This window comes from Rhinatrema bivittatum, chromosome 1 (assembly GCF_901001135.1).
Source record: "Rhinatrema bivittatum chromosome 1, aRhiBiv1.1, whole genome shotgun sequence".
In the NCBI taxonomy this organism is placed as follows: Eukaryota; Metazoa; Chordata; class Amphibia; order Gymnophiona; family Rhinatrematidae; genus Rhinatrema; species Rhinatrema bivittatum.
Genome location: NC_042615.1, coordinates 399,754,652 through 399,767,932, shown reverse-complemented (window position 1 = coordinate 399,767,932; position 13,281 = coordinate 399,754,652). Strand labels below are relative to the sequence as shown.

The window sequence follows — 13,281 nt, the reverse complement described above, 5'->3', positions numbered from 1 at the left end:
CAGGAACAAAGAGGGTTGCAGTGCAAATTGCATGAAGCACTGATTAAGGAAGCCTCAACAGAGGCATGAGTCCCCATTAAACCGAGGAGGTTTATCACATGCTTTCTTGAATTCTGACCCTAATTTCACCTCCAGACCCTCCACTTACTCACATTACTCCTGAGTCTATCCAGACCTTCAGCCTCAGAATAGGACCTGAATAAAAATTAGCACTAAAATTATCATGCGAGGGCATGTACACAAGATATCTTGCATTGGGTTTTGTTCATGCGGGATATCAGGTATATCCACCTAGAGGTTGTATTCACCGGGGTGCCAACGGTTGCCACGGATGCGCATTGGTCTCGTGAAATCACTACGCGTGCACATATATCCATGTACAAAGCCATTCTCACACATAAAAAAATAAAACAAGCTCAAATACATCTACTGCACATTTATTTATTTATTTATTTATTTAAAATTTTTATATACCGACATTCATCCAGGATATCATATCGGTTCACATTGTAACATAAACTGGCGCCAGGCATGGCGCTTTACATTGAACGATTAAAACATGCGAACAAGGTATTAAAAGGGGGTGGGAGATAACATGGGAAAATTTGCATTAAATTATATTATAACAACGTTTGCAATTATATACATATGTACAATGGAAAATAAAGACTAAGAAGTGCAGGCAGGCTAGTGAGGGAGAAAGGGGAAGAGGAGAGAGGAGAGCTGAGAAGGAGGGAGGAGCGGGGAAAAGAAGTAGGAGGGGGGGAAAGAGGGGAGGGGAGAGAGGGAGAGAGGGACAGTGAAGGGGAAAGTAGAGGGAAGAGTGGAAGGTGGAAATAATGGATAGGAAGAGTGAAAAATTAGGTGTATGCTTTAGCAAAGAGCCATGTCTTAAGCTTCCGCTTGAAAGATTTGAGGCATTCCTCTTGCCGTAAGTCAACTGGCATTGTATTCCAGAGGGTCGGCCCGGCTATCGATAATGCACGGGCTCTCGTGGAAGTAAGTTTGTAGAGTTTAGGAGAAGGGATAGGCATGGTTGCAAGGTGTGCATGTCTGGTAGGCTTATTAGACTGGTGTAAATGGAAGGAATCGTTAAACCAGTTCATTTCAGAGTTGTATAAGGCCTTATGGATTAGAGAGAGCGCCTTATATTGTATGCGGGAAGCTATTGGAAGCCAATGTAAATCTTTTAGAACAGGGGTAATATGGTCATGTTTACGTAAGTTGGTCAAGATCCGGGCTGTGGTGTTTTGCAGAATTTGAATGGGATGGATGGCATTGTTGGGTAGGCCGAGAAGTAGGGAATTGCAGTAGTCAGTCTTGGCAAAGATTGTAGTTTGAAGCACTGTACGGAAATCGGGGGGATGTAGTAGGGGTTTGAGTTTTTTTAGTGTGTGGAGTTTAAAGAAGCCGTCTTTGAGTATGTTTTTGATGAATTTCTTAAGTGTGACATGACCATCAAGGATGATTCCCAGATCACGGACTTGTTGGGCAAATTGGAACTGCGTAATAGGGGGGAGGATTGGTTGGTTTTGGGGTGAGATGAGCATGATTTCAGTTTTCGTGGTATTAAGGGCTAGGTGGATGGAAGATAGGAGATTGTTAATGGAAAAGAGGGTTTCATTCCAGAAATCCATGGTTTTCGATAGAGAGTCGGTGATGGGTATGAGCAGCTGAACATCATCAGCGTATATGTAATGAGGGAGATTTAGACTGGAAAGGAAGTAACAGAGAGGTAGGATGTAAATATTGAATAGGGTTGAGGATAGGGAAGAACCCTGAGGGACACCTCGGTTGAGGGGGATGGCCTTGGATACGTGATTTCCTAATTGAATTTTGTAATCTCTGTTGCTGAGGTAGGAATTGAACCAGTTGTGGGCAACGCCTGTAATGCCAATTTCAGTCAACCGCTGTAGGAGAATAGGATGGCTGACGGTGTCAAAAGCGGAGGATATGTCAAGGAAGGCAAGAATGTATGATTGCCCTTTCTCAAATCCTTTGATAATGTGGTCTGTCAGGGAAAGTGAAAGAGTCTCAGTACTATGAGATTTCCGAAAACCGTATTGTGCGGGGGCAAGGATATGATTATCTTCAAGGTATTCTGTAAGTTGCTTGTTGACAGTTTTTTTAAGGAGTTTAGAAATGAATGGAAGATTTGATATAGGGCGATAATTAGCTGGATCAGAGGGGTCAAGTTTGGGCTTCTTTAGAATAGGTTTGACAATTGCCTGTTTCAGGGGGAGGGGTACCTTCCCAGAGTTAATGGACAGGTTAATGATTTTTGTTAAAGGTTTGGCAATGATGTTGGGTATTGTGAGAAGATGTTTAGTGGGTATAGTGTCAGATGGGTGAGTGGACGGTTTGGCTTTCTTGATAAAGGTTTCTATTTCTAATGTTGAAGTGCAGTCTAGGGAGGAGAGAACTTTAGTATAGTTACTGGTCTTTGTTTGATAGATGTCCAATTCGAAGTGGTTGCTGGGACCGGTAGAGGAGGAGAACTTGGATAGCAATTTATCTACTTTGGTTTGGAAGAACGTGGCAAGTTCTTCGCATTTGGATTTGGCTACTACATCAGGGATGTCGGGAGTAGTTGTCTTGGTGAGTGAGTTCACGTAGTCGTATAGTACTTTAGGATTGTATTGGAATTGGTGTATTTTGTTGGCATAGAAGTCTCGCTTTGTCATGTTAAGTTTGTCACTATAGAGGTTTAGGGAGGATTTAAATTGTGCCAGGTGAGTATGTGAGGGATTCTTACGCCAGATCTTTTCAGATTTCCGAAGTTGTTGTTTAAGGTTTTTTAGCTCTTGGGAGTACCATGGTTTCTTACTCTTGTTGTTTTGCGGACAGACACGTTTAGATTGCAGGGGACAGGTGGTGTTAGCTATGCTGTTGGTAATGTCATACCAGGAAGCAAGTGCTGTATCTGCATTGGTGAGCTCGAGGTGGTCAAGTTTGTTGTCGAGAGCTGATATAAGGTCATCTCTGGTGCAATTTTTTCTGTAATGAATGGTTTTGTATGTGTTGTCATGGCAGGAGGGTGTCTTAATGGAGAGAGAGGTTTTAATGAGGTGATGATCTGACCAGGGGATGGGTGTGTGAGAAGGGGGGTCAGTTTGTATGAGGGCATTGGTGAAGAGTAGGTCGAGGGTATGGCCCGCCTTGTGAGTAGGAAAATGGATAGATTGCTTATAGCCTAAAGCATTTAATGATTCAAGAAAAGCATCACATGAAGGGGTGCGGGGGGAGCTATCAACATGCAAGTTGAAGTCTCCAAGTATGATGGCTGGAATGTCAATGGAAATGTTCGTTGCAAGGTATTCTATGAGGGTCGACGGGTTGTTATGTAGGGTACCTGGGGGAGCGTAAATGAGGCATAATTGTAAAGAGGGGGATTTGAAGAGGCCTATTTCAATTTTTGGAGGGGGAGAGGTAGGGTGGAGAATCATGTGAAATTTTTTCTTTATGATTAAAAGTAGACCTCCACCTTTCCTTTTTGGCCTGGGGATGGAGAAAGTGTCGTATGTTTCGGACGGAAGCTGATTTAGGAGAACAGTATCGGAATCCTTTAGCCAGGTCTCTGTTAAGGCACAGATATCTGGGTCTTGGTCAGTGAGTAGGTTGCAGAGAAGAGGTATCTTTTTGTTTAGAGACTGGACATTGAGGAGTACGAGGGATAGAGCAGTGAGACCGATAATTTGGGTAAGAGGGGGGGAGATCATGGAGGGGAGGATAGTTTTTATATGAGAGTGGTGTCGTGGGTATAGGGGGGTGTTGGGCCTGCATTTGTTATATTTGAGAATGGTGATCTGGTGCTGATGCATTTTGTAAGTGGGGTGTTAGGAAGTGGTGTGAGAAAGGGAAAAGAAAGGAAAATGAGGAATTATTAGGTGGTATTAAGCGGAAGAGTGGAGGAGAGCGCAGAGGCGGAAGTGTGGATTGGAGATTGTGTAGCGAGGGGTAATGGGGTACTGGTAGGGTTTGGTAAGACACGACCTGTTTTTTAAATGGAATGAAGGGGGAAGGAGGGTACGTGTAAATTTGTTGGCAAACATACAATAATTGTGAGGAGCATTAATTGGCAAATGACTTCAAATGTTGAATACAATGAGATATGCACAGTAAATGGCAAAAACTTCAAATGTTGAGAGTACAAACAACTGAGAAGGAACAGGGGGCATGTTCACAACATCAAGGGATAGAGCCTAAATTTATAGAGCTCTTACCCCAACAGGAGTGTCACTTCCTTCTTTGTCCGTTGCCTTCAGCTGGACAGCGATTCAGAGGGGATGACCAAGGGGGTGGTTCTCACACAATTGTAGAGCGGGTAGTAGAAGTCAGATTTGCGGTGCCGTTCATCAGGGCCGCTCGAAGGGGCGCTCAAAGGGGCAGGCCCCTTTGTCGCGCTCCTTTGGCGCGTGACGCCTGGGAGCTTCTGGAAATTTAAAGGCCAATCAGGGCTGTCCCCTGATTGGCTGGAATTCGGCGGCGTGCAGCGTGTTCCCTCGGCAGCAGAGGAGGTCTGCAGGACGGCGTCAGCGATGCAGGGAGGTAGGCAGGGGCTGCCTCGTGGTCGGGGTCAGAGGCGGTCGTGGGTAAGTGTAGAAATAATTAGGCCTTACCCCGGCGGGTCTCCGGCGCCGATCGCGCAGGCCCGGCACCGCTCCGATTCGCCCTCTGCTCAGCGCTGCGTCCGGAAGGAGAAGGGCTCCGAACGAGAACTTCTGAAATTTAAAGGCCAATCAGGGCTGTCCCCTGATTGGCTGGAATTCGGCGGCGTGCAGCGTGTTCCCTCGGCAGCAGAGGAGGTCTGCAGGACGGCGTCAGCGATGCAGGGAGGTAGGCAGGGGCTGCCTCGTGGTCGGGGTCGGAGGCGGTCGTGGGTAAGTGTAGAAATAATTAGGCCTTACCGCGGCGGGTCTCCGGCGCCGATCGCGCAGGCCCGGCACCGCTCCGATTCGCCCTCTGCTCAGCGCTGCGTCCGGAAGGAGAAGGGCTCCGAACGAGAACTTCTGAAATTTAAAGGTCAATCAGGGCTGTCCCCTGATTAGGGGGATTAGGAACCAAGATGGCATGTTAGCCGTTGTGCATGTTCGAGCTTGTTTCTTTTGCTTGAAAAACACTCAAGGTGTTTGAAATTGGAGATGTCCTGGGAGACGCTGTGCTGATTTCAAGTCATTTTGAATGGTGCAGGGTAATAATACATGTGTAGTATCAAGGAGCTAATGTAAAGTTATCCCACCTCAGGCTTTTCCATGTTGATGTCAAGTGAAGACATAAGCTCCCTCGGTTATTTACTCTTTCTGATAGTAGAAAGACTAGGGGGCACCCATGAAGTTAGCATGGGGCACATTTAAAACTAATCGGAGAAAGTTCTTTTTTACTCAACGCAAAATTAAACTCTGGAATTTGTTGCCAGAGGATGTGGTTAGTGCAGTTAGTAGAGCTGTGTTTAAAAAAGGATTGGATAAGTTCTTGGAGGAGAAGTCCATTACCTGCTATTAAGTTCACTTAGAGAATAGCCACTGCTATTAGCAATGGTAACATGGAATAGACTTAGTTTTTGGGTACTTGCCAGGTTCTTATGGCCTGGATTGGTCACTGTTGGAAACAGGATGCTGGGCTTGATGGACCATTGGTCTGACCCAGTATGGCATTTTCTTATGTTCTTATGAGGTGCTGGAAGAGCCAATGATGCTCTGGGTAGCAGAGAAGCCGACAGGCCCACAGGATTGGCCAGAGCTGTATCATGCAGCTGGGAACGAAGTTCTTCAACTGAAGAGGCCAATGATTCCAAGGCTCGTCGATGTTATTGGACTTCCCAGGCCAAACCCGGTATGGCCTGGGAAGCGGGGGACTCCGCCGAGTCCAATGCCTTGGCAACCTGTTGCACCTGGAGGTGGACCCTTATCCTGAAACAGTGAGGAAGGGCTTCCTGGTCGGAAGGAGGTGGAGCACAGGAGGTGGAGCACAGGAGGAGACAGAGGCTAGTTGGAGCTTCACCACTGGAAGCCCGAGGTCCCCCCCCCCCAGGTGGAGCCCTTGGGGACCCGGGCTGCTTGGACTTAGGTGGGCCTCGCATGGTCTCCCGGATAGGAAGTATAGAGGTGTGCCCACCAGGATCAAGGGTGCGTGGTCGATGTCTGAACTGGAGACTTGGGGAATCAAGGAAGGCCAGAACAGTGTCTGTGATGACAAGGCTAGGAGTAGGACCAGGCTCAAGGAGACGTGGTCAGTGATAGCAGAGGTCACGTTCCAGAGGTCAGTCCGAGAGTAGTCAGCCAAAGCAGGGGTCAAGTTCCAAAGGTCAGTCCGAGAGTAGTCAGCCAAAGCAGGGATCAGGTTCCAGATATCAGACGTGGTCAAGGAGGCAGGCGAAGGTCAGAATCCAGGCAGCGATCAGCGTAGTCAAGAACAGGCAGAGGTCAGTACCAGAGAGTCAGTCCTAGAGGTACTACCTGAGGGAACGCAGGAATAGAAGGATGCTGGATCAGAAGGATACTGGAACAGGAGGACGCTGGAACATGATTGGAACAAGCGATGAGACACTGAGGCAAACTAGTACACACATGGTGTCGACCCGATTGCCAAGGCATGGAAGTGAAGGCAGGAACTTCCTGATAAATTGTGCTCAATCAGGGCGCGCTGCTGAGCTAGGACCCGTCCCTGGCCCTATAAGGGACCAGGTGGTCCGCGCGGGTCTAGGGGCGGGGACGACACCACGGAGGACGCCGAGCCCCGCCTTGAGGCCTGATGCACTGAGGAAGGCCCGGAAACCGCCACCGCGGGACACCGAGGCCTCGAGGAGCTAGCTGCGGCCGCGGGAGAGGCTGACCTGGGACCTGCAGAGGAGTTGGGAAGGTAAGCAGGCCAATGCACGGGCCAAGTGCAGAAGGGCCGCGCAACAGTCCTAATCTCTATTGTCTATCTTTTAACCAATTGGCAGTCCACAATAGGACACTGCCCCCTATCCCATGACACTTTAATTTCCTAAGAATTCTCTCATGAGGGACTTTGTCAAATGCTTTCTGGAAATTCAGATACACTATATCAACTGTCTCATCTTTATCAACAGGTATATTTATGCCCTCAAAATAATGTAGCAAATTTTTAGGCAAGCCTTCCTGTGACTAAATCCATGTTGGCTTTATCCCATTAAACTATGCTTCTCTATATATTCAGCAATTTTGATCTTTATGATAGTTTCTACCATTTTGCTTGCACAGATGTCAGACTCATTGGTCTATAGTTTCCTGGCACACCCCTTGATCCCTTTTTAAAAATCAGCATTAAATTGGCAACTCTCCAGTCTTCAGGTACCATAGACCAGTGGCCCCAACCCTGTCCTGGGGGCCCACCAGCCAATTGGTTTTTCAGGATATCCACAATGAATATGCATGAGAGAAAATTTGCATGTTATGGAGGCAGTGCATGCAGATTTTCTCTCATGCATATTCATTGTCGGTATCCTGAAAACCCGACTAGCTGGTGGGCCCCCAGGACAGGGTTGGGGACCACTGCCATAAACAATGTTACTGTTAATTTACAAAATCTCCAATAGTAGGTCCGCAATTTCATTTCATCTAACACCTCCCAGGGAAGTGTTAGATGTGCGGCGGGAGGCCTGGGACCCTAACGTGAGTCCTGAGGCTCCTGCCACACATTTAAAGCAGCCTTCAAAAAATAAACCACCACCAAATGAGGAGGTTGAGCAGGGGTCAGTGCTGACCCCCGTTTCAACCCGGGGCCACCGGTTGAGGAGGCCTTAATCCCCAAAAATGAAAAATAAGTGCAAATATGCATATGGCAGCGGCAACTTCCCACAAAGTCTAACCCCCTGCCCCCCCCGAAGTACCAAGCCAAACACCTCCCACCCCCCATGGCTCAATCTACCCACCCCCTGGCCCCCCCAAATTGTCAAGCCAAATAACCCCAGCCCCCACAAAGACTCAATTCCCTCCTGCAATAAAACCTCGCAATTTGATAAATCTAGGCCTTAGTTGGATATTGGCCTTTTAAAGTCCTAATGGCAACGCAGGTGCTCACATAACCGGTTCTTCTGGCAGGCTACATAAGAGATATGGGATGCTTACTAGGAATGATAGCTATTTAGAATATACTGTCATGATAAAATCAAACTTGAAGCTAGACAGTCTGGCAGGCTGCAATTTCTGTAATTAACTAGAAGTCTTAGTGAGAACACAGGTTCTCAAGTAGCCGGGTCTATCTTGAAGGCTATACAGGGGTATATACTAGTGGTAATGAACAAAAATAGACAACTATGTTGCACAAGAAGTAAATAAATATATAAAAAATTATACAAATTTTACAATAAATGGGTAAAAATATACTACTTAATTAATATGCATATGTTAAAGTGAATTATTCTATTCTTATCTGTTCAAATAATTGATTTCTTACTATTTTGATTTTTATAGATGTATTGGTTATTTGGATTTTATTAAAAATTTGTTTTTTAATTAGTATATATTGCAGTGACTTTTGACCCTGAAGCAGGCATTACTACTTAGGTCTTATATTTTAATATTTGGCCTTTACATTTTAATATATGCATATAAATTATTTATCAAAGTAGTATATATTTACCCTCTTGTAGCTTTTTTGTATTTTTTGTGTATTTATACGTTTATTTATTATTTATTTCTTGCATAGCATTTTTTTTGTCTACATATTTTTGTTCATTACCACTAGCATTTACCCTTATATTAATTTATGGAGTTTACTTCTTTCTGTATGCCAAGCTTTGCAGGGAACCTAGGAAGCCAGTTGTTTGAGCAAAAGCGTCAGTAGTATTGTTACCTATTTAGATTATTACAGAAGCTTGTGGTTAGGCATAGGAAAGGTGAGTCCTGGAGGGAATTAAACAGGGATTTGTATGCTATTCTGGCCAATATGGTGGAGGAGGAGAAAAAAAAAGACTATCTTGGTACATAAGAAATCTTGCAGGTCATTGCACTCTATGGCTGACAAATAGGATTTGCCTTAGCTATGAGGACAGAATAACTGGAAAGACTGGATGGGCCATGTTCTGTCTCCACAGTGTATTATTCTGTCCATATTCAGACACAGCTGGCTAACTTAGCGGGGGTATTCACTGGTGCGGACATGCCACTGAATATACCCAGATAAATTTAAAGTTAGCTGGATAAGCTAACCAGCTAATTGTATGCTCAATAGCTCAATATAACCCTGTGTTATATTATGATATTGCATAGCTTAGAGTCTCTGCAAGGTGTAGAGCTCTTTTGCCTGATTGGTTATTGTTTGAAATTTTTGGAACTTTCTATTGGACCTGTTTCTTATTTGTGCTCTCTTTCTTCTTCCTATTGGTCCTTGATCCAAAGTATGCTGGGGGTGCCTGGAGGGACTTTCAGTTGCAAAAAGACTCTTGGCAAGCTAACAGTTCATTCTGAATCCCTCTCTACAAGATCCTAAGTAGCATCACTTTTCAACTAATCCTATTCAGCTATTCCTATTCACTATTATTCAGTAGTATCTACAGCTTCAACTACGGCTGTTGTTTGTCTCTCTTGGGCTACTGGGCTTCCAGAGATTCATAATAGCTGAACTAAGCACTGCTGGCTGTATAGCTATTCATTGTCTTGCCATTCACATGGAGTGTGGAACTATTTCATCATTCTACTAAATGTTCTTTGGTTTTCAAGAATTGATTCTTCTGGTATCTGAAACTAGGAAAAATGTTTAACTGATTGTTTAGGCACTCAAGCTAGAGAGCCTTCAGTACATTTACTGCTGTATTACTATGAGCATCATAGTGTGAAAAGTTGATGTTCTCTGTTACTGACTGTCCATATGGTAATACAGCAACTTCCTACATCTTCTTTCCTCACAGGTTCCAAATTTTATTAATGCCACATTACCACCTCAAGAACGTGTTACTGCTCAAGAAATTGATAACTATTTCCGTCAAGAGCTGATCTACAAGCGGAATGAGCGGATGGGAAAGAGAGTTAAGGGCCTTCTAGAGGAATATCCTGAAAAAAGTTTTTTCTTTGCCTTTGGGGCTGGTGAGTGTTACAGTTTTAAAAGGTTTTTAGTAGCATCAAATAAACTTTGTGTGTGCCTTGTCTATAAAGTCCATGCTGAAAAACCTGGAGACCAGTTTTCAAAGATTTTAGGCTCCTAACTTTTGGAGTTAGGCTCCTAAATTAGCCCTTTTGATGCGCGAAAGTCCCGGGGCTTTCCTGGGGGGGCGTGTCGGGGGCGTGTTGCGGCCGGCTTGTCATCGGGGGGCATTCTGGGGGCGGGGCTGCGGGCGTGGTTCCGGCCCAGGGGCGTTCCGGGGGCATGGCCACAGCCTCTGGACCAGCCCCCGGACCGGAACATGGTGTGCCGGCAGCTGTGTGCAAATTACGCCTGCCTCGGGCAGGCGTAACTTGTAAAATTAAGGTGGGGGGAATTAGTTAGGGCTGGGGGTTAGTTTAGATAGGGGAAGGGAGGGGAAGGTGGGGGGGGGGGCTGGAGGGAACAGAGGACGGCTGCGTGGCTCGGCACGCGCAGGCTGCTGATTTTGCACAGCCTTGCGCGTGCCGACCCTGTATCTTATAACTTGCGCGCGGCAGCACACACATGTTATAAAATCAGGAGTAGATTTGTTCGCGCCAGGTTGCGTGAACAAATCTACTCCTGCGTGCACCTTTTAAAATCTATCCCTTTGTGTTTATTCAGTGCCATAACCTGCAGAAATCAATATGCTCTATGTTCATCTACTGTTATATTTGGAAGGTTCAGTTATTGGCAACATCATAAAATGTTACTGGGCCCATAGGCCAGCATGACAAACAAAAACAGCATGGATTCTACTTAGAATTCTGTTTCCATTATATCACGGGTAGATTTTAAAAGGCCGCACGTGCACCCATAAACACACATATCTCGCTGCACGTAAAACTTTTATAAAGTATACGCATAGCTTTCAAATACTCTTCTTTCGTGTATGTCTGCAGCCTTTATACGCATATCTTACCCATGCTACTCCTGGGGGAATTTTGTGCAAAAAAATTGAAAATATTGCAACAAAAAAATTGAAATTTCTGTGCACACTTTCTAAATTCTGCAAAAGTCTGCACATTTATTTGTCAAAATAATACAATATTTTTTGCAAATTATTCTGCATTTCACTGCAATCTAGTATTTTCATAACAGGAGGTAAACAGAAACAGAAGCAAAAGTCAAAGGAGGATTCACATCTCCACCTGTTCTAGGCCAGGGGAAGCAACCCACGGCACTGGACAGCTGAGGAGACAAAGACTGCAGCCGCTACCTGCATCATAAAGCTAGCTCCAAGCCTCACATGCAGCAGCAGGGGTTGCATTTAACCAAACATCTCCTGCTGCTGTGGGGCTGGTCTCGTGCAACAACAGGAGATGATAGGTTAAACGCAACCTCTGTTGTGGAAGTCAGAGTCCGCTCAGCTGTCCAGTGCCAGGGCACACATGTCAAAGGCTGCAGACCTCTGGCTCAGAACAAATGGAAACATGAATCCCCCTGTCCTCTACCTCTGTCCCATTTACCTTTCACCTCATAGCTCGAACCCCCACTAGAAACACTCTCCCCCTCCCCCTCCTCTCTCTCATTCTCTCTCTCCCCCTCTCCCCCCCTCACTCCCTCCGCCTCTCACTCTAATTGTAGGGTCCCGGCCTTTGGACAGTGCAGCTTGATAACTTCGCCCATGCCACGCTGTCTCTGCTCTCCATGTGGAAACCTCACCTGCGATGCTTCCGCTCTCCATGCTTGCGCCTGTACCGTGATAGTTCCGCTCTCCACGGCGAACTTCGCTCGTGCCCCAATGCTTCCGGTTTTGCTTCCTCTTCCAGCAGAGCATTCGGAAGAGAGAAGCATTTGGCTGCAGTGGATTCTGCGAGGCGAGGGAGAATTCTGCACAATTTCTGCATTCCACAGTAGCGCAGGATTCCCCCAGGACTAGCATGCTGAGAGAGAGAGAGCCTCTTTATGGGGTTCAGCCTGACACTCAATTAGTGCACCATTGTAAGGGGGGCACTGATTCAGGATGAATTTTAAGGAAGTGGGTTGGGGTTTGGGGGGTGGTGTTACAAAAACGTTCAGAGGTATTCATTGTAAAACTGACATCAAAGAATTTTAGTCCTTATAATAGTGCATATATTGAGTGTCAGATTAAGCCCTAGGAAAATTAGGGGTTGTGTGCGTTAATTCTGGCCCTGCCTCAGGAATGCCCATGCCCTGCCCCTTTTCTGCCTACTTTTTCTGGACACACTTACATTCACGTACGCATGTCCTTCCTGGCTATTTTAAGTTTGTGTAGATCCCGCGCATCCCACTTATGTGCATATGTGGCCATTTTTGCATGTGCAAGGCTTTTAAAATCTATTTCTCAGTTCTTTTTATTCAACCCCTGTCAGGAAGGTCATATTGGGGGTAACTCATTCATTCTAGCCCTATTAGACATCTCCGCAGCCTTCGACACTATTAACCACTCTATATTCACTCTCATCCACTAAACTGATCCAGACATTCCCAACCACTGCAACGTTCTATTGCTTGTTAAACTTCTATCATCCTCTTCTTCTACTCCCAGTTAGAATCATCCCTGTTTTATTGTAACTTCTTTTTCTGTGCACTTGTTATAATTTGTAATGTATACTCTCATGTTATAGTTATGTACGTTCTAATGTATTGCTCACCCCTTGTTTTATGTAAACCGACATGATACGAACTTCCGTGAATGCCGGTATAGAAAAACACAAATAAATAAATAAATACTACTCGACAGGCTAGCTGACATTGGCATCTCTGGGACCCCACTTCACTGGTTCAAATCATACATAAGTGACAGACAATTCAAGGTAAAAATTGAAAACCACGAATCGGAGCCAATCGATATCACAAGGGGCGTACCCCAAGGCTCCTCCTTATCATCCACACTAACATATACCTCCTCCCCCTCTGCCAGCTACTCTCAAATCTCGATCTCCCACACTTTGTCTACGCAGACGACGTGCAGGCTCTTATACCTATCACCGACTCCATCTCCAACGCCCTAAAAAGATGGGATAGTGCCCTCTCATCCATCAACTGTCTCCTCACTCAACTCAACCTAGCCCTAAATCCCAACAAAACTGAACTTATGATCATTTCACCTCAACCCATCAATCCCTTACCCACCCCCTCAGCCAACTCTCCCCTTGCTCCCCCAGTCCTCTCGCAAACTGTAAGAGACCTAGGTGTCACACTTGACCCTCAATTCAGCCTACAGAAATTTAT

The 13,281-nt window shown here is 45.7% G+C and overlaps 1 protein-coding gene across 1 annotated transcript in view; it reads left to right on the top strand.

The window, feature by feature from the left end:
* Window positions 1–10,165, top strand: part of LOC115096712 (metalloprotease TIKI1-like) — a 353,606-nt gene extending 343,441 nt beyond the window's left edge. The window contains exon 4 of the mRNA XM_029611733.1: window positions 9,872–10,165. Within this exon, the coding sequence (XP_029467593.1) occupies window positions 9,872–10,165 (294 nt within the window). The remainder of the gene's footprint in view (window positions 1–9,871) is intronic.
* Window positions 10,166–13,281: the final 3,116 nt, after the last annotated feature.